Source organism: Castanea sativa, chromosome 2 (assembly GCF_040712315.1).
Source record: "Castanea sativa cultivar Marrone di Chiusa Pesio chromosome 2, ASM4071231v1".
Taxonomy (NCBI): Eukaryota; Viridiplantae; Streptophyta; class Magnoliopsida; order Fagales; family Fagaceae; genus Castanea; species Castanea sativa.
Window position 1 is genome coordinate 20,129,703 of NC_134014.1, and position 27,557 is coordinate 20,157,259.

General features: G+C 37.4%; 1 protein-coding gene and 2 pseudogenes across 1 annotated transcript; all 3 read left to right on the forward strand.

Annotated features, from left to right (window-relative positions):
• The first annotated feature begins 6,520 nt into the window (after nucleotides 1-6,520).
• On the forward strand, nucleotides 6,521-10,966 carry LOC142625655 (cysteine-rich receptor-like protein kinase 26). The gene is made up of 7 exons (XM_075799328.1): nucleotides 6,521-7,463; nucleotides 8,165-8,287; nucleotides 8,916-9,037; nucleotides 9,496-9,706; nucleotides 9,830-10,064; nucleotides 10,247-10,397; nucleotides 10,513-10,966. The coding sequence occupies exons 1-7, from the start codon at nucleotides 6,626-6,628 to the stop codon at nucleotides 10,840-10,842; spliced, it is 2,010 nt and encodes a 669-aa protein (XP_075655443.1). The 5' UTR covers nucleotides 6,521-6,625; the 3' UTR covers nucleotides 10,843-10,966.
• A 48-nt stretch (nucleotides 10,967-11,014) lies between these two features.
• Nucleotides 11,015-14,126, forward strand: LOC142625024 (cysteine-rich receptor-like protein kinase 10; annotated as a pseudogene).
• Nucleotides 14,127-22,730: 8,604 nt separating this feature from the next.
• On the forward strand, nucleotides 22,731-27,351 carry LOC142625656 (cysteine-rich receptor-like protein kinase 26; annotated as a pseudogene).
• The last annotated feature ends 206 nt before the right edge of the window (nucleotides 27,352-27,557 follow it).

Consider the following 27,557-nt stretch of genomic DNA (forward strand, 5'->3'; position numbering starts at 1 on the left):
ATCTGCCTTTCGCATCATCCAACCTCTTCTTGAGCCCGTTGACTATGACCTTGTTAACGGCCTCGGCCTGCCCATTCCCTCGAGGATAAGCTGGGGTAGAATATCTATTTGTGATACCCATGTCACCACAATATTGCCGAAAGGCGTTGCTGTCAAATTGAACGCCATTGTCTGAGACAAGTGTATGCGGTATACCAAATCTAGTAACAATATTTTTCCATATAAACTTCTTAGAATCAACATCTCGGATATTGGCTAAGGGCTCAGCTTCAACCCATTTAGTGAAGTAGTCTGTTCCCACGAGCAGCCATCTTTTGTTGCCAGCAGCTCTCGGAAATGGCCCTACAATGTCCAGGCCCCATTGTGCAAAAGGCCAAGGGCTGGAGAGAGGGTTAAGAACCCCTCCAGGTTGGTGGATATTAGGGGCGAATCTCTGACATTGATCACATTTTATGGCATAGTCCTGAGCCTCCCTCTGCATATTGGGCCACCAATAACCCTGAGTTAGGGCTCTATGGGCTAAGGACCTTCCCCCAGTATGACTCCCACAAATTCCCTCATGCAATTCCTCCAGTAATGATTCTGTTGATTCAGGGTGTACACACAACAAATACGGTCCTGAAAAGGATCGTTTGTATAGCTTCTGGTCCTCGGACAACCAGAAACGCGGCGCCTTTCGACGTACCTTTTCTGCTTCAACCTTATATTCGGGAAGGATGTCATTTTTAAGAAAAGATATGATTGAATCCATCCAACAAGGACCAGGCCTTATTAGATGGATGCGAGGTGCGTTAGCAGTTACAAGAGAAGGTTCTACCAGATCCTCAACGAGAATAACCCTTGGTAGACCTTGAGCCGAGGATGTTGCCAACGTAGCTAAAGAATCTGCATGAGTGTTTCCACTCCTAGAGACATGAGCTAAGGCAAAGGAGTCGAATTCAGCCTGCTGACGCTTGACCTGGGCCAAATACTCCTGCATTCTGGGGTCTCTAGCCTCCATGGTCCCCATGACTTGGCCGACCACTAACTGAGAGTCCGAGAACACATGGATTTCCTTGCCACCCATCTTATGTACCATTTGCATGCCTACCAAGACTGCTTCATACTCGGCCTCATTATTAGTAGCCGAGAAGGCCAATCTCAAAGATTTTTCAAAGACAATTCCTTCAGGGGACATTAGAACAAGTCCAACACCAGACCCTCTTTGATTAGCAGCACCATCTACATAAACTCTCCAAGCCGAGGGCGATATGGCTGTTATCACACCAACTGATTTTTCACCCATGTGTGCTTCTTTTGAAGTTTCTTCTAACAATGGTTCAGTAAACTCTGCCACCAAATCAGCGAGGACCTGTCCCTTTACTGAAGTGCGAGGCTTGTATTTAACATCAAAGGCTCCCAAAATAGTTCCCCATTTTGCCACCCTGCCAGAATAATCAGCACTACGCAACACAGCCTTGAGAGGCAACTGGGTCAAAACAACCACAGTATGAGATTGGAAATAATGAGGAAGTTTGCGCGTGGCGTGGACTACAGCCAGAAGCGCTTTTTCCAAGGGCAGATAGCGCACCTCGGCCTCATTCAAGGATTTACTAACGTAGTAGATCGGTCTCTGCACTCCATTTTCATTCCTTATAAGGACTAGGCTCACCGCGTGAATAGCCACGGCCAGATAAGCGAATAAAACCTCGTCCACCTCAGGGCGAGATAAAATGGGTGGCCGAGAAAGATATTGCTTAAGCTGTTGGAAGGCTAATTCGCAGTTCTCAGTCCATTGAAACCCTTTCCACTTGTTCAACAACTGAAAGAAAGGACGGCACCGGTCAGCTGACCGAGAAATAAATCTATTTAACGCAGCAATCATTCCGGTCAATTTCTGAATCTCTTTTGGGTTCCGAGGCGGTTGCAAATTCTGAATAGCCTTAACCTGTACTGGGTTTACCTCTATGCCCCTATGAGTGATCATATATCCCAAGAACTTTCCAGATCCCACGCCAAAAGAACACTTGGAAGCGTTAAGGCGCAACTTATACTTCCTAAGCATCTGGAAGGTGTCGGCCAAATCTGTCATGTGCGAAGGTATTGTCTTACTCTTCACCACCATATCATCCACGTATACTTCTATGGTTTTCCCCAATTGCTGTTCAAACATTCGGGTCATCATTCTTTGGTAAGTAGCCCCAGCATTTTTTAACCCAAATGGCATGACCTTATAATGATAGTTCCCAGTTGGAGTAATGAAAGCAGTCTTCTCCTGATCTTCTAACGCCAAGGGAATTTGGTGGTAACCCTGGAAGGCGTCCAAAAAACTCATCCGAGGATGTCCAACAGTAGTATCTACCAACTGATCAATCCGTGGCATTGGGAACGAATCTTTAGGACAGACCTTGTTCAGATCTGTAAAGTCCACACATACTCGCCACTTGCCATTCTTTTTCTTAACAACAACAGTATGAGCCAACCATTCAGGGTAGAAAACTTCTTTGATAGCCCCCGCCCTTCTTAATTTAAGAACATCTTCCTTCACAGCCTCAAAATGCTCTCGGGAAGATCGCCGAGGTGGTTGCCTCCTCGGAACAATGGCAGGATTGACGTTCAAACGATGACAAATGAAGTTCGGATCTACGCCTGGAGCCTCATAGGGGTCCCACGCAAAGACATCTAAATTATCCTTCAGAAATTTCAACAACTCCATCTTCTCTTGGTGTGGCAAACGTATGCCAACTTGGAAGAACCTCTCTGGATCATCCGTTATTACAAATTTCTCTAACTCCTCACAAACAGCCTCATCTTCGGTCATCGCTCCAGGTGCCTCCGGAGCTGTTAATTGCTATGACTCCTGGATGGGTAAGGTTGATGACTCAATTTCTGACTGACGAAGCACCGCAGCCGATATGCATTGCCTAGCCACTACCTGGCTGCCGAGGATTTCCTCAACATGCTCCCCCGAGGGGAATTTCACCTTAACATGTAAGGTAGAAGAGACAGCTCCCAAAGCGTGCAGCCATGGCCTGGCGAGGATGGCTGTATATGGAGAGTACGCGTTAACCACAATGAAATCTACCTCAACCGTTTCTGTGCCGGATTGAACGGGTAAACGGATCTGTCCCTTTGGCACAACGGCCCTTCCTTCGAAGCTTATAAGTGGGGAATCATAAGGAGTTAGATCTTCCAACTCCAACCTCAGCCCTTTAAATAGATCAGGGTACATGATATTTGCACCGCTGCCCTGATCTATCATCACCCTTCTCACATCGTAATTCCCTATCCTGAGGGTAACCACAAGAGCATCGTCGTGGGGCTGGATAGTCCCTACTTTATCCTCCTCGGAAAAACCCAAGACAGGTAAAGTGCTCTTTAATCTCTTCGGCCTGCTACCCATATCCTCGGCCTGCGGATGGGAAACCGCCATAACCCTAGTGGGACCTGAGCCGGTCCTACCAGGTGCAGCGAAGATAACGTTAATTGTTCCCAATGCTGGCCGAGATGAACTGTTCCTCTGGTTGTTTGAACCAACTTGACTGACTTGCCCAGTGGGATGACACAAGTGCTGCTTTAACTTTCCCTCACCGACGAGCTGCTCTAGATGGTTCCACAGGGTCCGACAGTTCTCAGTAGTGTGGCCCACATCCTGATGGTACTGACAGAAAAGGTTTTGATTTCTTCTCGCAGGGTCCCCTGCCATCTTGCCGGGCCATCTGAAGAAGGGCTCTTTACGAACTTTTTCTAACAACTGATGCACTGGTTCTCGGAACACAGTATTTACAACCTGAGGTGCTGCCGAGCCGGATTGTCCGAAGTAATCCCTTCTCGACTTATTGTTATGATATCTGTCCGACCTGAAATCCCTTCTCTCCTGCGGGATAACCTTCTCCTTTCCTTTCCCCTGCTGCTGGTCTTCCTCTACCCTTTTATATTCATCAATACGATCCATAAGACGGTGTACGCTGCGGACGGGCTTTTTCGTCAAAGACTTTCTTAGGTCATGATCTGTAGGAAGACCCACCTTAAAGGTATTAAGCGCCACCTCATCAAAGTCGCCGTCTATTTCATTAAACATCTCCCAGTATCGGTCAGAGTATGCTTTCAGTGTCTCCCCTTCCTTCATGACCATGGATAGCAACGAGTCCAATGGCTGAGGGACTCTGCTACACGTAATGAATCGCGAAGCAAATGCCCTAGATAGCTCCCCAAAGGAGCCTACAGATCCTGATTTGAGGCCGTTAAACCATCTCATAGCCACGGGTCCCAAGCCGGGAGGGGAAAACTTTACACATCGAGTCTCGTTGTGAGAGTGCACGCCATCCTTTGGTTGAAGTGACTCACGTGCTCCCCCGGCTCAGTCCGGCCAGGATAGCTGGGAAAGGTGGGCTGGGTGAACCTCCTGGGAAGTCTCCACCTCTCAATACTCCGTGAATACGGTGATTTAGAGTGTTGGTGCAACGCCCTACTCATGGTATCGTTGCCTAAGCCCCTAGAACGAAGCTTCTTACGTCTGCGGGTTGGTTGGTCGTCCTCCTCACCAGAGGATGTTGCGCTGGTGGGGGAACATGACCTTGAACTGTACCCAAGTCCCCTATCCTTCTCTGAGGAAGAACTAGACGAGGACAGGGAAACCTTACGTTTAGCACGGCGTAACTTCCTCTTCAAACGATTGATTTCCTTCTGCATGGATTTAGAACCCTCATCGTGGGCAGTGCTACCCCCTCCATGAGTATGGCTAGCCCCTGGGTATTCTGTATGGACACTTCCCTCACGATCCCTACGATGTTCAAGACGTTCGAAATGATCTTCCGGTTGTGATCCTTGTGACTCTGCATGGTGAGAGCCTAAGTCTGCCATAATATCCCTACCTCTTCTAGACTAGATTTCCCACAGACGGCGCCAATTGTAAGTGCACAATTGCACCCGGACCCAAGAACAGTTATGGGCTCAGGCCCAATGAGCCTTAAACAATACGAATTTGTAGAGTGTGGGCTTTAAACCTAGGTTAGAAGTGTGTGGGGATTAAATGACAAACTAAAGATTGCCAGTACTTAGAAACAACAAGGAATAATGCAAAATAGGCCTCCTCGGATGTAAGCCGAGTGTTGTTCTTATATTATATCTCTCTCTTTGTCTTTTTTATTTTTAGGTTACAAAAAGTTCCGTCCCGTTCCTGTTCTAGGTTCTTTCTTAAATACTACTCTTTTTAATACTTTATACACGTGTTGCCCCAACTCCTCCCCTAGCCTAGATATTTCTTTTCTTAGTGCCTTTGAACAGTAACTAGAAGTTTCCCTTCCACTGTTCAAGTGTCACTTCCCCATTAATGCGGCCAGGGTGGTAGGTGCAGGGTCTTTAATGTGGAGGTAGCAGCCTTTACTTTTGACATTTTTCCCACATCAGTGCTTCTAGGACATTCAAGGGTTCACCTTCTTTAACCATTGGTCTTGACCGTGTCATTCCCTATCCTTTACCATAAAGTCCCGGGTTCTCTGGTGTCAGTACAAGGGGAAAAACATCCTCGGCTGGATCCTCGGATCCTCGGCTTATGGGCCGACCCGTAATACTAACAGGCCCTAAACCCAAGAGCAGGTCGGCCTTCCTTAGCATGACCCATCAGCCCATATTCCCATCAAGGTATCTTTACTCCCCACAGGTCTCACGGTACTATTCACACATTTAAAAATTATTTTGCTACAGTGTTTTCAGTTTTCAGCTGTATCCAAACGGACCCTAAAAAAATATTCGCTTTTTATTCGCATTATTTTGTGCATATATATATATATACACATAATAAATTAAGAATATGACAGAACTTAGATACAGTACTTTAGGTGCTGTTTATTAGATTTCTTTCTTAAGATTCAGCCATGTGACTACTTAACTAAAACATATACTTTCATTTCATGGTAAAAAATCCACATGACAAAATCTTAAAAGGAGAATTTCAGAAACAACACTTAAGTATTGTACCTAAATCTTATTCTTAAGAATATATTCAATTTTATAACTTATTGATTTGTATCATTGTGAAAACATTCGAATCACTTTGTGCAAAAATTTATTTATTTTAATATAAAAACCTACTTTTTTTTATATTTTACATAATAATTTTTCAAAACATCCAACATTATTTATCTATTTTATATAATATTTTATTTTATTAAAATATTAGTTTTGCCTTCATAAAAAAAATTATTTTTGCTTACTAATTACACTCTATAACATCACCATTGTTTGTAAAAAAATTTGTAGCCTTAGTTGTTACTTACTTGTAAGTGGTAAGTAGGGCTGTCCAAGGGAGGTAGGTACATTTGACAGGTTCAAATTGGTGACTAAAATAGCCAAAGTGAGACAAAACCCTCAATTAATTCTGGGACCAGCAGTGACCTTCTGGTTAGATGCAGCCAGCGTTTCTAATACGTTTGATTAGATGATTTTTCTTCTTCTTCTTGGTGGGGGGCGGCGATTGTAGCACTATAACTGGGATCTACAGCCATATGTGCCACATTTGCCCATTTCCAATAATTGTTTACTTATCAAAGCATCCCTTCCTCACTTCATTTTTGGCCATCAAGTTTTTGTAATATAGAGGACACAGCTTATGTTTCCAGCATATTAAGCAGTTAGTAACCCTGCAATGCGTAACTCAAGTTCTATAATAATTGCTCTTGCTTTTCTTATATGCCTCAGTTTCTCTCTTGCACAACCACAATTGTGTTCCAACACAGACACCTTCTCTGCTAACATTACCTACCGCAAAAATCTCAATCTTTTACTCTCTTCTCTGCCTTCCCACGTCGCGGACAATGGCGGCTTTTACAATGCCACCATTGGCCAAGACCTCAACAAAGTTTATGCACAAGGACTTTGTAGAGGAGACCTTGATATGGCCAAATGTTGCAATTGTATGAACACCACAAGTCAAGAAATCACAAAGCAGTGTACTAACCCAAAAGAAGGTTTCAAATGGGGTGCAAACGCTACGTGTATTCTAAGGTACTCAAACAGAAACATTTTTGGCATCATGAAGGTTGCTCCTTCTCAGTGGGAGACTAGTCTCAAAAACATATCATCAACAGACTCGGAACAATTTAATCAAACACTACATAATTTGATGGAGAGCCTTGTCATAACGGCTTCTTTGGGTTCCTCTAGTTTAAAGTTTGCAGTTGGAAACACAAGCTTCAATAGCTCAACAAACGTGTATGGGCTTGTGCAGTGCACCCCAGATATATCCCAAAAGGATTGCAGAAGTTGCTTAGGTTACGCAGTAGGAGACATTCCAAGATGTTGTGGTGGGAAGGAAGGGGGCAAAGTTCTTAGACTCAGCTGTATTGTTTGGTTTGAGTTGTATAAGTTTTATAATACAACTTGGGCCAATTCTCCTTCACTGCCTCCAATAGAATCAATACAAACCATCCCTCCAGCTCCAGGTCCAATCTCAGATAATTCTTCTTCCACAAAAACAAGCAAAGGTGTGTCTATATTTATCAAGCTTGTAAGTAGTCGTGTAAGAGTTTACTAGATAATATCAAGATAGTAGTGTACCCTAATTGGCAATCTTTAGGCAATAATATTAGTTTCTTGACATCTGTTGTCAAAGAAAGGAAAAAAGCATAGAGAAAAAAGGCCCCTCATTATTGTAATTAGAAAAATAACTATTTCTACATATCGTGCATCAGATAATTGGAAAATTTGGACCACTCAACCAAAAGCCACTCATGATGGAGCTATAAAACAAGAAGTTTGATGTTTTAACCAGATATGTTTAATGTATAAGTGGGGCATGTATTATTAAAAGTTTGATGAGCATCTTTAGATTTAGCTGTGCCTCTGAAAAGTATCATACAAAGCCCTTTATATTTATAAGAAAAAATGGTAAGATCTTACAAGTAAATATCTGTTTACTAGATATAAAGGCAATTAATATTCTGTGGGGTATGCATCTTTTCTGATTATTATAGACAATGATATAAACAGAGGAAGTGAGGAAGAATTGGTATTGTTTCTTTGATTATTATAATGAAGTGAAAATGCTAAAGTTACTATCAATCTAACAATAAAATAGAAAAAAACTGGGACAGTAACTTTGTATTTGAAATAAATTATATTGCAGATCAATTGAGAATTTGCACATTCAAATAGATTTTGATTTCACCCTACTTTTGGCTTGCAGAGAAGAGTAGGACATCCTGGCTTATCATTTTTATTGCTGTTCCAAGTACTGTCAGCTTAATGACAGTAATCGCACTCACTTGGGCCATCCTGCAGAGGAGGAAGTCAAAGCAAAATGTTGATAGTAAGTTATACATGTTCCACCACTTACTAGTTAAAGTTGAACAAGTTAAGAGTTGACGAGGTGCAACTTAGAAGAAAGAATAGCTTTTGTCTAGAAGTCAGTAGCAGTTTGCTTGGAGATCTTAAGAACAATTGAATGGCAACTTTATGGATATCATGGAGTCCATGGACCATATATTTGCAAAAAGATAATTCCTAAGAATCCAAAAAAAAATTGAGAACTGCTTTAAGAGTAAAAATAGAATAAAAAAAAGGGGGAAAGAAAATTAGTGTATCATCCCTTAAAAATCTTCTGATGGTTAATTTTGCAAAAAAGGATTCAGGGAATTGTGTTTATAGCCCAATTTTTCTTTTTTATCAGGTAATGTAGTGGGGAAGCATGCGTAATGAAACAAATTATTTATCCCATTTTATTGTATTGAACAAAAAAACTTGGTTCCTTGATGAAATGCAGTTTCTGAATAAGCTTTCAGGATTTTAAAACGTGTATAGTTTAAAATATTCTGGACGACCCTAAATCTCTATAATATAAACAGGTAGAGATTCTAGGATAATTTTTTATGAATATTTATGCTGCACAATTTGAAAACTATAACAAAGGATTCAATTAACTTGTTATTTTTACCAAGATGCTGATGCTATCAAAACACTGGAAACCTTGCACTTCAACTTCAGCACAATAAGAGCAGCAACAAACAACTTTTCTGAGGCCAACAAGCTTGGAGAGGGTGGATTTGGTTCAGTATACAAGGTGGTACAAACATTCCCTTGGTAACATTACAAATGTATGTGGAATCTGAATGTCTTGGGAAATGAGTTGGCCCTTGATGTCCAATTCCCATTGAACTCTATTAAATTCGAAATGAGTTACTATTTAAAAAAAAAAAATTATAATAGGTCAATTTCACTTTTTATCCCTAAAATATGGGGCATGCATGATTTTGGTTCCTCAATTTTCAAGTGCTCTATTTTAGTTCTTCAACTTTTCAACCAAATTTTGGGCCTCCAGTCAGCTAACTTTTAGCCACATCAACAAAATTGGATGATAAGTTGACGGCAGTACTAAATTTCAAGAGTATAAATGATTAAAATATATCACTTCAAAACTGAGCGACCAAAATCACGTAAGTCCCAAATTTGATGGACAAAAAATGTAATTTCTTACATTCAGCATGAAGAGCTTATCTTTATTTACTCATACATTACCAGGCTACACTTCCAAATGGACAAGAATTTGCTGTGAAGAGATTATCTGGCAATTCTAAGCAAGCTGAAGTGGAATTCAAGAATGAGATGCTGTTAGTGGCTAAGCTCCAACATAGGTGTCTAGTTAAACTTCAGGGTTTTTGCTGGGAAGGAAGGGAAAGAATCCTTATTTATGAGCTACTGGGCAATGGAAGCCTGGATCAATATATATTTGGTACGATACATAAAAAAATGTTATATTTAGTATGGCTTTCATTTGTTGCAAAAATGCATCAATATTGTTCAGTAGTATCTCCTAGTAATACCACAGCTTGGAACTGATCATATGAATTTGTAGATCCCATCAAGCGTGCCCAGCTGAAGTGGGAAATGCGTTACAATATCATTTGTGGCATTGCTCGGGGAATTCTTTATCTTCATGAAGATTCTCGCCTAAAGATTATTCATCGAGATCTCAAACCAAGTAATATCTTGTTAGATGAAGAGATGAATCCTAAAATTTCAGATTTTGGCCTGGCAAAGTTAGTTGTTGCAGGTCAGAGTCACAAGACCTATACGTGTGCAGGGACCTTGTAAGTACCAAGCTCACCCTAACGCTTATTTTTTGTTGCTGATTTTCAAGTGTCTGGTACTCCTAGTCCTAGAAAGGACTTTATTTCAAGAAGTTGAGCATTGAAGAGCTTAAATAGTTATGCTAAATGCTCCATAACTAGCAAATTAGATGAGGTTGTTCTAACTAATGATTTTGAAACAGTGGATATATGGCTCCAGAATATATATCGCATGGGCACTACTCTGTTAAGTCAGATGTATTTAGTTTTGGTGTCATAGTTCTAGAGATTGTGAGTGGTAAAAAGAAGAGTTGGTTTTGCAATTCAGATGATGTGGAGCTCCTCCTAAGCTTTGTAAGTGTGCCTATTATATTTCATCAAGCTGCATAAGTTTGAATTTATATATAGGGATGCCACTTTTTCTAAGGTGTGTGGTGTTTTAATAACATGAATTATGTACTTCTTGTAGGCATGGAAGAATTGGATAGAAGGGACAGCTTCTAATCTGATAGACCAGATTCTTGGAAAATGTTCAAGAAATGAAATAATAAAATTCATTCATATTGGGCTATTATGTGTTCAAGAAAATGTAGCAGCCAGACCAACTATGGCTTCAGTAGTTCAGATGCTCAATAGCCACTCCTCAAGCCTCCCAACACCTGCACAGCCCGCATTTCTTTTCTGTAGTGAGTCTAGTGACATAGAGCAAGACCTGCCTTTGCTGGAGTTTGATTCAGGGGCTTCTGAGTCTGAGCAATACAGGGATAGAGATAAGGCAGTGAACTTTTTGGTGCACTGATAATTCATAAGTTAGTTGTATCCTAAATAATAGACAAGAAAAGTATTAAGTACTACAAAAAGGAAGTATATTGTTGAAAATTCGTAAAATTAATTTGAATAAAAAATTCTATGGAAATCTTATTGTTGTTTGATTTCATATGAGGGAATTTTTAGATATGGTTTGAGCTGAAATGGAGAAGGTCAGACTTTTGAAGTGGGGTATATGTGCTGATGCTAGCTGTGGAATCTGCAGGAATAGAATTGAGGATAGTGATCATCTTTTCTTGGAATGCCCTCTTTCTATGTGGGTGTGGAAAACTATTACGGGTTGTTGCTTTATTAGAAATCCTAAATTTCATTGGCAAGATATCATGTTGTGGGGTGAAGATCATTTGATGTGTGAACTATCTTGAAATCTGTCATTTGTAAAATTGCCTTATGGTCCACTGTCTATCACTTGTGGCAACTCAGAAACAGTATTCTTCATCAAGGCAAGATTAAAAGAATCTATTAATAGAACTATCAAATGGGAAGTTAAGGAAAGGGTTGAAAGTAAAGGTGGATTCTGCAACTCCTTGTTGAAAAGAGCACAATGTTGCTCTTGGGGCATCTCTAGTTCAGCTCTTAAATGCCTCTTGTAATTTGTTGACTGTTTAGATTTTCCCTTTGTTTCTTTGTTTCTTTGTTTTAGGTTTCTGTAGTGTGCTGCTAGCTGGCCCAGCTAGTTTTTCTGTAGGAAATGATTGAAAGTAAATGTTTCTTTTGAAATGAATTTTCTCATTCATCCAAAAATTAAGAAAAAATAAAATAAAAATGGAGAAGGTCTGAAGAGAGTGAATGTAGTTATACATACACATCCATGTTATAAAAAGATTTCCTCAAATTAGTGTGACAACATTCAAATAGAAGATATAGGTGTTGTTGGCACTTGCCACATCATTATATTTCATTAAAATTAACAAAAATACCCATAAAACAAACCACAAGGGAGACAAATGTCACAAAATACACCACATGCTAACCCCATGTTTTAAGGTATAGAGTAATGATGTAACCTTTGTTGTGTGACTGAGAGCAAGAAGATAGAACTTTGTCTAGCTTGTCTATATTTTAGTGTGAGAACACATTTTGATGTATGGGGGATTTGTGTTAGTTTATGTTTATGAAATTTGTGGGAGTTTGTAGGCGTAGTAGTAATCCTTCTAATTGATAGTGAATTTTTTGTTTGGCATTGTGTTTTGTTGCTTGCCATTATTGTTTTGCATGTTCTTCACAACAAATTGGTATCGAGTTCTTGAAGATGATGACCGCAAAATTTGAGTTGGTCTTTTGATGGGAAGAATAATTTTAGTCTTTGGTAAAGTACTATCAAAGACATCCTATAATGGAGCAAGAACGACAGAGGCATTGAATACAGAGTCAAAGAAACTGAGCATTATGTCCAATGATGAATATGTCCAATGATGAATTGAAAGTGCTTGAGACAAAGGCAATAAGTACTATTCATTCGAGTCTTTCTCTAGAGGTAAACTATGCCATATAAAATGAGATTTCTCCCAAGAATGGCAGAAAAAAAAGTGACAAAAGATAGGAACCTATAACATCACAGCGGTGTAAAACAGGATAAACTAGAAGCAACATAAGAATACACAAAGGATTTTCAATATTTAATAACACATTTTCAACACATGTTCGCTTGTTACTCTTATCAAGATGATGATGCCATCAAAAGACTGGAATCCTTGCAATTCAAAATCAGCACAATAACAGCTGCAACAAATAACTTTTCTGATGCTAATAAGCTTGGAAGGTCCAAACATTGCCTCGGTAAAATTACATATGCATGGGGAATTTGAATGTCTCATGAAATGAATTTGTCCCTGGTATTTACATAGCACAAAAACAGTATATTCTATTTCTGACCTCACTTGAATTTGAATGTCTCATTAACTTCACATAGTCTATTAAGATTTAAAATGACTAACTATTTTTACTCATATACATTATCAGGATAGGCTTCCAAAAGGACAAGAATTTGCTGTTAAGAGACTATTTGACCTGCCTGAGCAAACTGAAGTGCAATTCAAGAATGATTGGTGGCTAAGCTCCAGCATAGGTGCCTAGGTAGCCTTCAAGGTTTTTGTTCAGAAGGAAGGGAAAGAATCCTTATTTATGAGCTAGTGGGCAAAGGAAGCCTAGATCAATTTAAGTATGGTATGATTTTAATTTATAGAAAACGTAGTAACTCCTAGTAAGAGTGTAATACCACAACTTGGAATTGATCATATGAATATGTAGATCCCATCAAGTGCGCTCAGCTGAATTGGGAAAGGTGTTATAATATCATTTGTAGAATTGCTTGGGGAGTTCTTAATCTTCATGAAGATTCTCGCCTTAAGATTATACATTGAGATCTCAAGCCAATTAATGCCTTGTTAAAAGAAGAGATGAATCCTAAAATTTCAGATTTTGTCCTGGAAAGGCTATTTGATACCGGTCCAAGTCAAGACAAGACTCATAGATGTGTGGGGGCGTAGTAAGTACCAAGCTCACCATAACGCTTGTCACTTGTTACAGAAATTCAAGTGGCTGGTAATCCCAGGCCTATTAAAATTTACTTAAGCAGTTGAGAATTGAATACTTATATAGAGATACTAATTTCTCAATCAGTAAATTATTAGAGATTGTTCTGATTATTGATTTTGGAACGGTGGATGTATGGCTCTAGAATATGTCACATGGGCATTACTCAATGAAGTCAGATGTCTTTAGTTTTGGTATCTTAGTTCTAGAGATTGTGAGTGGTAAGAAGAAGAGTTGGCTTTGCAATACAGATGATGTAGAGGTAGAGCTCCTTCTAAGGTATCTATGTTAGTGTGTCTAATATATTTTGTGAAACTGCATAAATATGACTCTTTATGAGGGTGCTCTTTTTCTGAGGTGCGTGGAGTTTTAATACTATGAATTATGTACTTCTTGCAGGCATAGAAGAATTGGATAGAAGGGAAAGCTTCGAATTTGATAGACTAGACACTTGGGAATGGTTCAAGAAGTGAAATAATGAGATGCATTCATTTTGGGTTATTACGCATTCAAGAAAATGAAGCATACCAACCCACTATGGCATTGGTAGTTCAAATGCTAAATAGTGACTCCTCAAGCCTCTCAACACCTGCACAACCTGCATTTCTTATATATAGTGACATAGAGCCAGACCTTCCTTCACTAGAGTCTACTTCAGGGGCTTCTGATTCAGAACAATCCAGGGATAGAGATGGGACTGTTTACTTTTCTGTGCAGTGAAACTTCATTAGTCCTGTTGTATCCAAAATAACACTCAAGGAAAGGATTTAGTACAACAAAAAAATGTGATATTGTTCGAGAAAGTTAGAAGATAATGAATGCAGTTATTCATATATACATCCATGTGAAATTAATTTGAATAAAACATTCCGTGGAAACCTCATTGCTGTTGTCATATGAGGGAATGTTTATATATATGGTTTGAGATGTAATTGAGAAATTTAGAAGATAACGAATGTAGTTATTCATATGTACATCCATGTTACAAAAAGTTTTTATCAATTTGCTAAGAGTTTTGTAGCTCAACTTTGTAGCTCAGCTTTGTGGCACCTATTGTTGTGATAGTAAAGTTTTCATCAATTAGTGTGACAACATTTAGAGAAAAGATTTATTCTCTTGCACAAGAGTAATGTGTTTTAGTTACAAAATTAAATTTAAGCATGAGATGGTGTGTGGGTATGTTTCAAAGACTTCTTAATTTTTGTGTTTCTTTGAGTCTCTTTTGTTTTTTGTTCTCTTATTTAAGTTATCTAAAATCTAAATCATACTGGCACACTCTTTGGAATTTTTTTCCCATATCTTTTCTAGCACTTCTTTTCAAATTCTTTCAAAGCTCTCTCTATAACTCTCTGGCAATTTGATTTCTTTGAAATTGGTAAAAGTTATTCAAAAAAAAATTCTGTAAACTGAATTCATTCAAGGGATTTGTATCAAATGCATGGCGTGCATTAGTAAATCCTATCGAAGTTGATAAATAAGTAAATAACTTGAAAAGGTTGTAGTATCATTCAAGGGGCTTTGGATTTTAGAACTAAAAAAGCCAAGTGAATGACCGGCATCGTCAAATGAGAGCTTAAAGCAAAGACAAGAGTGACGTATGTATTCATTATTCTCATTACTATTCAATGTGGGATTTCACTTACACATGTATTCTTGAAAATATTTTTGTACATGGAAAGGAAAATATACAACAAAATCAATCATAATAATTTTTGGGATTTAAAAGAATGTTGAATACTGTAAGGACGTAAATTGGTTCACAGCCCAATAGATTTGGACAATGGTTCAACAAGCCCACAACAATAAATTTGTTAGAAAGTGGGTTTAATATTGAACGTTCAACGAGTCAAGTAAGAATCACTACAGGTTAGTTTAGCGTTGGAATGAATGAGAATAGCAAGTTGAAAAGAAAAACACTCCTCGGTCAAGCCCGAGGACGGAATGTTCTTGTATTTAACTCTCAGACTTATACAAATATTCTTGTTCTTGATTACAAAGTAGTTTCACCCCCCTTCTCCTAATGGAATCCTTTCCCTTTTATAGCCCTTCACCTTTCCTCATCTTAGCCCTCCACTTGTTGATCAAATAACTCATCTTCTTGATACTTATCCTATCAAAACTTTCTTGAAGTCTTTGTGGGCAGATGTAAGGCTAAAGGCCACTGTTCAGACATCACCTCTACGTTAATATGGCCAGTTTGTTAGGTGCAGAGTATTCAATGTGGTCGTAGCAGTTTTATTCCCAAATATTTCTTAATTCTCTATTGAATTTCCTCTCTCCAAAGCTTATCCTCCTTCCAAGCATGGTTGTCCACTTCCTAGTACTTGTTGGGTGATCGGACTTTAGGCTTCCACTCTGTCTCCCAAGGAGGTTTGTCTCCTTGGGCAACATCACCAGCTTGCCGTGACCAGCTCTCGTCCTCGGCTCGATAACCTATTTGCCTTTACTAATACTTGTTTGTCCTCGGGCTATCTAGCATCCTCGGGTGCGGCCCAATACCCTTATCTGAACCATTTATCTTCATAAATACCATTTTAATAAATGATTGATTTAAATATATTAAGAAATCAATATTATTTTGTGTTTTCTCGCACTACAACCAATCTAAATTTTCTCCAGTTTATTGATGTGTGTGTGTGTGTGTGTGTGTGTGTGTGTATTATAAACAAACACACACACAAGAGAGGGGGAATGATGTTCTAATATAAAGGCATACTACAAACTTTACTAAAAATTCATGGTAACTTAGGCCCGTTTGGTTGGATAGATAGAAAAGTGGAAGGATAGAAAAGTGGAAGAAAAGAAAAAAGTGAAAAAATAAAAGATGTTTTAGTTTTCTCTCATGTTGTTTGGTTGAAAGGATGGAACATTGAGGGATAGAATATATAGTTTGTATAAATTTATTCTTATGTCTATATCATATAATATAAGAAATAATATTTTTTAATTATTAAAAAATAATATTATTTACTTTTCCATTATGTTACACACACACATATTTATTATTTTTTTGGTATTAAAACGCACCATTTAATTAAAAAAAACACTGTTAATCAAGGAAAAAGATAACAAGCCATGGTTGAATTTTTTTTTTAATAAAAAAACCCACTGATTTAAGAAGCACGCTGAGAGGAAAGAAAAGAAAAAGAAAAAGAAAAAGAAAAATTATGTTGATATGAAAAGAGTGAACAAGAAAAAGAGTGAGCAAGTTGCAAAAGAGAGAAAAAATGAGTGGTGGGTGAGAGAAATTAATTGGGGGTAATTTAGTAATACTAATTGCCTTAAGCTTTCACACTTGTTTTCTGTTCAAAATGGAGAGATCATTTTTTTCTAGCTGGCCAAGAAGCATATTCAAACAAATGGCTGGGGTCTCACTAAAGAGTGAAGAGGAGGCACTCATTAGCAATCAATATAAAGACCGACCCAAGAGAAGATTTAATGCAGGTTCTAAGAATAGAAATGATGAAGATAGAGAAGATGAAGAGAGCTCTCAAGATAGAGGAGCTCAAGGAAGTCGCAACAATAATGACTATAGACCCACTAGTTACAAAAATTGTAATGCCAAGTGTTTTAAGTGTGGAAAAATGGGCACTTTGCTCAAGATTGTTGATTCAAGTGGAGAATAGCTCAAGGAAATACAGCAACGTCCAGCAACCTAAAAGATGATATTGAAGAAGAATAAGCTATTGAATCGTGTCTAGCTGTGATAGAGCCAGTTGAAGAAGCAGAAGAAGAGAAAGCAATGCTACCAGTCGCAAAGGAAATTGAAGAGACAATGCCTAAGAGCATGGGAGAGCAGTTTGGGAAAAATCAGTTTATGGTAACTAATGAATTACAATCTTTTGAAGATGAAGGTAAGCCAGAACGGAAACCCAATCATGAGTATGCAAATGCAGCAAATACAGAAGATGACTACATACAAGAGCCATCAACATATGAAGAAGCATCTCAAAGAGAAGAATGGAGAAAAGCAATGGAAGAAGAAATTCAAGCATTAAAGCAGGATCAAACTTGGGACCTTATGCCAAAACTGAAGGATGTGAAACCCATTTCTTGTAAATGGGTGTATAAAATTAAGACTCGTGCAAATGGATTAGTAAGAAGATACAAGGCTCACTTGGTAGCTTGAGGATTTTCGCAACAATATGGGCTAGAATATGATGAAATGTTTATCTAAGTGGCAAAGATCACCACCATACGTATCCTGATAACACTCGTAGCAAGTAAATCTTGGAAGCTATGGCAAATGGATTTAAAGAATGCTTTCTTGCATGGAGAATTGGATTGAAAAATTTACATGAAGCAGCCAAAGGGATTTGAGAGCAAAGCCCAGCTAGATTATATTTGTAAGTTACGAAGAGCACTTTACAGGTTAAAACGAGTGCCAAGGGCATGATATGGTAAGATTGCAAACGAGGAAGCAAATTAGCTGTTGTGCTTGTACATGTTGATGATTTGATCATCACTAGAGATGACGAAGATGAAATTTGTCAAACAAGAGAAAATTTAGCAATTCGCTTCCAAATGAAGAAGCTTAGAGAGCTTAAGCACTTTCTTGGACTTGAAGTTGATCAAGTTAAGGATGGCTTATTCTTGTGTTAGCACAAGTATGTGAAGGTCTTACTTCAAAAGTTTGGAATGCTTAATTGCAAACCAATCTCTACGCCTATGGATGTCAATACTAAGCTTTATGCACAATAAGGCAAAGAACTAGAAGTCCCAACCATGTATCGACAATTAGTAGGTAGTTTAATTTACCTAACATTGACACGACTGAATATTTCATATGTAGTTGGAGTGGCAAGTCGATACATGCAAAATCCAAGGAAGCCTCACTTGGAAGCAATTCGTTGCATATTAAGGTATGTAAAAGGGACGAGTAACTATGGTCTCCTATACAAGAAAGGTGAAACTTGCAAATTTGTTGGGTATTGTGATGCTAACTATGCTGGAGATCATGACACATGACGTTTAACTACAGGATATATGTTTAGCTTGGGCACAACTGTAGTACCTTGGAGTAGCAAGAGACAATTGATAATGTCCCTATCAACCATTGATGCATAGTATAGTGTAGCAACGACGACCACTCAAGAAAGTACGTGGTTGATGCAGCTTATGTGAAATTTACATCAAACAATCGATTATGCACTGCTACTACACTGTGATAATCAATCAACAATATGCTTGGCTAAGAATTCAGAGTTCCATGCAAGAACCAAACATGTGGAGGTGTCTTAAGAAGTGCGTGCAAGTGTATTTGGTGAGTGCGTGCATTAAGTAAAAGCCGTGTGTGCTATGCTCTGGTGTTAGTTTATGCGAGTCTAGCATTATTGCTTGTAAAGTGTTGTAATTCAAAGAGTTTGTCATGCCCCAAACCCAAAAGGGACCGAAGCATGAGAAATTCATCCCAAAAGTACATGTATATTTTTCCTTTTTGACAATTCAAATTGTAGGAGATCCTTCTTTTCCTTTCTTTTTTCACGGGATAAAAATTTATAACCATACTAAATTTTCTACATTACAAGTCAGAGCTCTATAACCCATTTACGAACAATAACTAAAAATCATGTGCTTCCACATAATACATGAATATATTACAAAACCCCAGTTGGATTACACAAAGTTGCAATCTTATCAAGAATAAAGAACCTTAACATTGAATTTAGGTTTACCACGCCTAAGGCTAACAAACCTCAATTGCCTAACCTCCTATAGAATTAATTAAGACCTCGTTGAACATCGCAAGATCGAGTCACCAACCATTTATAGCACAAGTCTCCAAATTTAACATAGCACTCCAATCATCACCAATGAAATAAGCTCCATACCTAAGGTATAACTAATTAATTTGAAAAACTGTTAAATGGTGGGATGAGCTAAAGCCCAGTAAGTAGCATAATTGATGGGGGTGGGAGAAATGCAAGTTTCATAATAATGAACAGTTTACAAAACATGTTTTAGTTTGGGAAATTTCTAATTGAATCCTGCAAGATCATTTTCAATAATAATGTGATAAGAGTGATTAAATAATGAAACATAAAGTTTCTCAAAATAATACCATGAAACTATATACTATAATTTGTGAGCACTAATAATATAATTCCAAAGCTATAAAATCTAACATGTGATAATTTATCATAAATATATTACACTACCACATAGATCGGTCAGGAGATCTACCCATTCATAACTGGCATGATACTGTACTTTATGGTATGTAGTCTCTTGGCCCCATGGGCAACAGCCTCATCCATACCCTTAAGATTTTGTCTCTCCCTCTATGGGCTGCAGGGAGAATGCATCAAATAGAACCTCTTTTGCATGTGGTTTTTTGGCCCTATGGGCAGTAACCTCACCTACACACAATCAAGGAACCTCTTTCCCCCATGGGCAGCAGGGAAGAACGCGTTGTCCAAAGTGAAATGACACTGACCTAGATCTGATTCCGTTGTCACAAAGACTACAGAAACCAAATCGAGTTATCACCGGGAAATCACAAATGGAAGAAGGTTAAAACAACATAAAGCTCACAAATATACATGTACTTTCAAATACATAGTTTATATCTATGTAGTTTCAGAAAAACCTTAAACAATCAAAACTTCCATAAAGTTTGTAAGGTTTCCAAATTCATTCATTGTCAACAAGATTTTTTTTATTTTTTTATTTTTATCAATTTTCCAAATAATACATGACAATATAAGGACCTTTATATTTTCCAATATATCATAAAATCAATGAATTCCTTATCAAAGATTAAATCAAAGATGCTCATATTTTCCATGTCAACAATTCATGCATTTGTCCAAATGCAATACCAAATATGATGCACTTTTCATATATAATAATATATAATAGGGTCACAACACAACACTTTTAAGAAAACATATATCCATATATAATTTTTCAAAATGTGTTTGACCTAAAAACAACATTTATGCAACATGATTATTTTCCAAAAATCATATTAAAAAGTTACTTACCTTGCAACTAGCAAAAAGCCTAATTCCCCAAGTTCCAAAGGAGATTAATTAGAATCTAAACAATATCAAGCAAATCTATCACAATAAACATAAAATTGTATCTAGCTACAAATTAGGAATTGCCAAATAAGTACTTAATTAGGCAAGCCTAGTATTTAACGTCATCAATCATGTATTCAACTTCCAAAGTTTTCAATAAATTAATTGCAAGGCATAGACTCTAACTTATTCTCATAAATCAGTCAAGGTATTATCTCTTACATCAAAACTTCAACATTAAACAAGTAGTTCCCACAAGATTTACACCACATCAACAAGAGACCCATGATACCAAAAATCATAATATCCCCCAAGACAAACAATTTGAATATTTAACTAGCTCCAAATAATCAATAAAAATTATATTCACCATTTATTTCACATTGAAAAGCTAAAACCCCCAAATCTTCACCACTTAGATAGCCACCATTGCAAAAAACTATAAACCCACTTATCAAATAATTCCACTAATACAAAACTCATACATATAAACACATGAATATCACTTCCAAAGCTCACAAATCACATGGGTATCATTGTCAAAGTTTAAATAAAAATAACCTCAAGTAAAAGTATAAAATCCCACTAAAAAGATTAAAAACTTTTACCTCAAATAAAAGATGTGAAGGTAATTAGAGGTTCTTAAGATTTTTTCTGTGACCTTGCCAGAAAATTGATGGTGGAAATGGTGGTGTAGAGTGGTACTTGGTGGGAGAGTGTGAGGGAGAGGAGTGTGTTTAACAGCATTCGCAACAGGCGTTGCAAAACTATTCCATTTTAACACATCAAAAAGCTTACTTTATTGTTTACCACATAATTTTACAATACACCTTACATCGCATGGTCTATTCTTTGGTTCTAAACATTAATATAATATATACAACACTTTGAATAATATATTAACTCAAAGCCTAGCCAATATACAAACACAAAACCCAGTGACAGTTGTCACCATCTAAGAAACAAGAACCAAGAACCACCGTCACAACCAAGAGCTTCCTCTACCACCCAAAATGCAACTCAAAACAAATACAACCAAATACTCACAACAAAACCAGTACTAAACTACCACCAACGGCAAATCAACCGCCATAAACTACAACCACAATCACTGGATCCTCTAACAAATTCCAATTCCAAAAACCTCCCAAAAGAGAGAAAAAAAAACTCAAAATTAGAGAATAAAACTCAACCAACTACAGCCACAAACACTACAGGCCCAAAACTCAACCAACCACTAGCCCAAAACCCCAACCCAATCGATCAATCAATGACCAAACTCAACCAACTATCGGCCTAAAACCCCAGCCCAATCGACCCAAAACCTTGACCCATAACCCACACAACGCTGATCCAAAACGCCGAATCCACAACCCACACAACCACTGTCGAATCCACCATCAAATCACAAAAATAAAAACCACTATGATAGAGATTGGCCTAGCTTAATGCTTCGGCTTGGGTTTCGTCGCAAAGGGAGGCAGAGATGTTGAGCAAAGGGAGAGAGAGAGTCGAGAAATGGTTGGAGCAAGGGAATGAGAAAGATAGAGGGAAGAAAGAGAAAATAAGAAGGAAAGAAAGAGGGCCCCACCATAAATAAAAATATAATATAAGTTTTACTATTTGTGAATAGTGTGCTTTCAAATTTGAAATTACACTGTTTATCTATGCCAAATATTTTGGTATTTAAAACACTTGATGATAGTGATTTTTTGGTGTTTAGTGTGCTAAATGCCAAATATTTGACATTTGACACACTTGATGAGAATGCTCTAAGTGAGAAAAAAAACAAAGAAAACAAATGAGAGAAAGAGAGAGACCGGCCAACCAAGAGAGTGGGGGAGTGTGTGAGATGTGGTGGGTAGTGATTGGGGTAGGTGGGGCACGTAGGACACCCAAAAATATCTGACCATGCATGTGTGTGTTTAAAAAAAAAAAAAAAAATTAAAGGTTTGTTTGGGTAAGGCTGTTTGTGTCTGCGTTTAGAGTAAGTTGCGTTTTTGGCATTTTATTTATTTATTTTTATTTTTTTAAGTCCAGTGACTCTTGCACTGTTCATGGGACATGAATCATGCAAACAAGCACATGCACAGTAATTTCATTAATGAATAGTAATCAAAATATATATATTTTTTATTTTTAGCAAAATAAGCGGTATTCAAACGCACAATTAGTTGTGACGTTATAGAGTCAGTATTTAGTAAAACCTCTTTTGTTCAGTGTTTTGTTAAACAGCGGCAACTTCTTAGAAAAATCTTCATAACGCGCTTTCTTTCTTGGCTACTTGCAGTTGACTCATGAGTACTGAAAAGAAAAAAAACGAATGCAAGACCAATGACTTTCTTGGCAACTATCATGACGAATATGCGGTTGGGAACCGAGAAAGGGAGGGGGTTGTAGATTTTGTATTATCATGACAAATTATCAAACTCATTTCAAACAACTTTATTCCAACAATTTCCAATCTCCAATAACTTTTTCTTTGATCAAAGCACCCCTTCCCCACTTCATTTCTATGTGTCTAGATTTTGTAATATAGAACATACAGCTTAAGATCCAGCATATTAACCACTTGGTAATTAGTAGCTAGTAGCTTTCAATGTGTAATTCAAGTTTAATCACGATTACTCTTGCTTTTCTCATAAGCCTCAGTCTCTGTCTTCCCCTTGCACAACCAGAACCATGTTCCAACACAGGCACTTTCTCTACTAACAGCACCTATGCCAATAATCTCAATCTTTTACTCTCTTCTCTCCCTTCTAATGTCACGGCCAATGGTGGCTTTTACAACGCCTCTGCTGGCCAAGATCCCAACAAAGTTTATGCACTTGCACTGTGTAGAGGAGACCTTGATACGGCTAAATGTTGCACTTGTACGAAAACCTCGAGCCTAGATATCACAAAGCAGTGTCCTGACCAAAAAGAAGCAATCAGATGGGGGGCTGAATGTATTCTAACGTACTCAAACAGAAACATTTTTGGCACCATGGAGGTTTTGCCTCCTCGGTGTGTGCCTAATCCCAATAACATATCTTCAACGGATTTGGATCGGTTCAATCAAACACTATATAATTTGATGGGGAGGCTTGTCAAACAGGCTTCATTGGGTTCCTCTAGTATAAAGTACTTTGCAGTTGGGGACAAAAGCTTCAGTAGCTCAAGAAACGTTTATGGACTTGTGCAGTGCACCCCAGATATATCCCAGATGGATTGCAGAATTTGCTTAGAAGGCGCAGTAGCAGATATTTCAAGCTGTTCTGGTGGGAAGGAAGGGGGAAGAGTTCTTAAACCTAGCTGTATTGCTTGGTTCGAGTTGTTTCAGTTTTATGATCCAACTTTCATCTCTTCTTCTCCCACAACACCAGTGATCCCTCCAACCTCGGATAATTCTTCTCCCACAAAAACAAGCAGAGGTGTGTCCATATTTATCTGGCTTTCATGAGTAGACATGTAAGATTGTAATAGAAAATTTTTGTGAACGCTTTCTGCATTCTAACAAAAATATTATTCAAGGAGAATATCGATTTATGACAAAAGTCACTGCCTAGAATTATGAAGCCAATATCAATTTTTTTTTCTTTCCCATTTGAGTTTTTAATTTTAAATTAGTATTAATTTTCTTTCCTGTTTTAGTTCAATGGTCACCTTTTGGTGTTTTTAATGGAGATGTCTAGATTCAAATCCCCTCACTCCCAATTATCGAATTAACAACAAATACTAGATGGAATAGAATGATTCCATTCCATTCCATTCCCTCCCAAAATACCCTTATATATTCAACCATTTATTTTAAAATAGGGGTGTAATAGTAATATTGTCATAAAATGATTTCATTCCATTCCCTCCATATTACTCCTAAACAAGATTACTTATATTCCATTCATTTTCATTCCTTTCCATTTCTTTATTTTAAAACATCCAATCAAGGTTACTTAATTCCATTCCATTCTATTCTTTTCCATTCATTTCCCTTACTTAAATGCATTCTATTCTATTTCATTTATTTCCATTATCTTCTGATTATTCTATTCCATTCCATTCCTTTATGAACTCCCAAACGGAGCCTAAAGGTTCCATACTTCCATCCTCACGAAAGGTCACATGTTTGTATACTTAAAATTAAAAAAATTGGAACATAGCCTTTGTGTTTGAACTTAATTATATTGCAGACCAATTGAGAATTTGTACATTCAAACAATTTTTAATTTGAACCCACTTATGGCTTGCAGAGAACAGTAGCACATCCCGCCTTGTTTTTTTCGTTGTTGTTCCAATTGTCGGCTTAATGACAATAATTGCGCTTGCTTGGGCAATTCTGCAGAAGAAGAAGTCAAAGCAAAATGTTGATAGTAAGTGATATATGCTCCATTATTTACTAATTAAAGTTGACAAAATTAAGAGTTGACATGGCGCAACTTAGAAGAATGAATGGCTTTAGACCATAAATGTTGATAGTAAGTCAGTATGCAGTTTGCTTGTAGATCTTAAGGACGATTAAATGTCAACTTTATGAGATATCATGGACCATAAATTTCCAAAATGAATAACTATTAGAATCCAACAAAATTGAGCACTGCTTTAAGAGTATTTTTTCTTTGGAACAAAAGAAAAAAGAAAAATAGAAATTTAGTTAAATTCATCTAATGGTTAGTTTTGCAAAAATGATTCAAGGAATTGTGTTTATAAAATAATTTTTCCCTCTGATCAAGAGAAGTAATATATCTTTAAGTAATGTGGTGTGGGTATGTGTAGAAACACGTGATTGAAACATATTATTTATTCCATTTTTTTGTATGGAACAAAAACTTAGTTCCCTGATGAAATGCAGTTTCAAAATAACCTTTTAGGAATTTAAAATGGTTATTGTTTAAAATAGGTTTTAAGTGCAAACTACACCCTAAATTTTTATAATATATACAGGTAGAGATTCTAAGATAATTTTGTGATGCAAATTTTGAAATCTATAACAAAGGATCTGTCGTAATGTTGCTCTAACTCATTTTCACTTGTAACTTTTATCAAGATGATGATGCTATGAAAAGGCTGGAAGCACTGAAATTCAACTTCAGCACAATAAAAGCAGCAACAAATAACTTTTCTAATGCCAATAAGATTGGAGAGGGTGGATTTGGTTCAGTATACAAGGTGATACGAACATTGCCTTGGAAAAATTATGCATGGGGAACTTGAATTTCTCTTGCAATGAATTTTCCCCTGATGTTTAAAATTTAAATAGCACAAAAACAGTATATACTGTTTCTGATGGACAACCTATGTCCATTTACCACCCATATTTATTTTCAAAATGTTGTTATATTTAGCATGAAGAGCTTATCTTTATTTGCTCATATAAATTTTCAGGCTAGACTTCCAAATGGACAAGAATTCGCTGTGAAGAGACTATTTCACCAGACTGAGCATACTGAAGAGCAGTTCGAGAATGAGATCCTGTTGGTGGCTAAGCTCCAACATAAGTGTCTAGTTAGCCTACAAGGATTTTGCTCCGAAGGAAGGGAAAGAATCCTTATTTATGAGTTAGTTAGCAATGGAAGCCTAGATCAATTTATATATGGTACGACTTTAATATACTGCAAAAGTATTAATATTCCTCTGCAGTAACTCCTAGTAATACCACAACTTGGAATTGATCATATGAATATGTAGATCCCATCAAGCGTGCCTAGATGAATTGGGAAAGGCGTTATAATATCATTTGTGGCATTGCTCGGGGAATTCTTTACCTTCATGAAGATTCTCACCTTAAGATTATATATCGAGATCTCAAACCAAGTAATGTCTTGTTAGATGAAGCAATGAATCCTAAAATTTCAGACTTTGGCCTAGCAAGGCTATTTGATGTGGGTCAGAGTCAAGACAAGACAGGTAGACGTGTGGGGACATAGTAAGTACCAAGCTCACCCTAATGATTCTAACTTGTTACTGATTTTCAAGTGGCTGGTAATCCAAGTCATAATAAAGAAATATAAATTTTAGTTCAAGCTGTTAAGCATTGAATATCTTATATAGACATACTAAATTCTTAATTAGATTTTTCTGATGAGCAGTGTTTATAACTCCCATGTCACAATTTAAGTTGTTTATTTGGGCGCATGTAAAATTGTATAAAATAACGTGTGTGCAACAAGTTGAACCCATTTCTGATTAATGATTTTGGAACAGTGGATATATGGCTCCAGAATATATATCACATGGGCATTACTCAATGAAGTCAGATGTCTTTAGCTTTGGTATTCTAGTTCTAGAGATTGTGAGTGGTAAGAAGAAGAGTTGGCTTTGCAATACAGATGATGTAGAGCTCCTTCTAAGCTATGTAAGTGTCCCTGTCATATTTCATGAAGCTACATTACTCTTTATGAGGGTGCTCTTTTTCTGAGGTGTGTAGAGTTTCAATATATGAATTCACGTACTGCTTGCAGGCATGGACTAATTGGAGAGAAGGGACAGCTTCAAATCTGATAGACCAGACACTTGGGGACGGTTCAAGGAGTGAAATAATGAGATGCATTCATATTGGGTTATTATGTGTTCAAGAAAATGTAGCATACCGACCCACCATGGCATCAGTAGTTCAAATGCTCAGTTGCCACAGCTCAAGCCTACCAACACCTGCACGACCTGCATTTCTTATATATAGTGACATAGAGCGAGACATTACTTTGCTAGAGTCTACTTCAAGGGCTTCTGAGTCTGAACAATCCATGGATAGAGATGGGAGGACATACCTTTTGGTTCACTGAAACATCGTGTGAGTTGTATCCTAAACAATAGACAAGGAAAGGATTTACTGATTTAGTACAGCAAAGAGGAATTAAATTGGTAACATGTAAAATTAATTTGATTAAAACATTCTGTGGAAACCTTATTTTTGTTCATTGTCATATAGGGGAATGTTTAGATATGGTCTGAGCTATAATGGAGAAAGTCACAAGACAGTGAATCCTATTATTCAATCATATATACTTAGACTCATACTTAGACCCATAAAATCACGGGACTTTCACTTCAATTGGAATTTACTCGTGGACCATATGAAATAATTATTGAATGGGTGAATTTGCAAAGTAGTAGCAAATTGATCTTCCATGGCTCAACTACAGTAAGAGAA

Bases quoted from the DNA above. Each gene is read 5' to 3' on its own strand.
- LOC142625655 (XM_075799328.1), top strand. From the start codon at position 6,626: ATGCGTAACTCAAGTTCTATAATAATTGCTCTTGCTTTTCTTATATGC. The intron at 9,038-9,495 runs GTGGTACAAACA...ATACATTACCAG, and splicing joins GATTTGGTTCAGTATACAAG to GCTACACTTCCAAATGGACA. The intron at 10,065-10,246 runs GTAAGTACCAAG...ATTTTGAAACAG, and splicing joins TATACGTGTGCAGGGACCTT to TGGATATATGGCTCCAGAAT.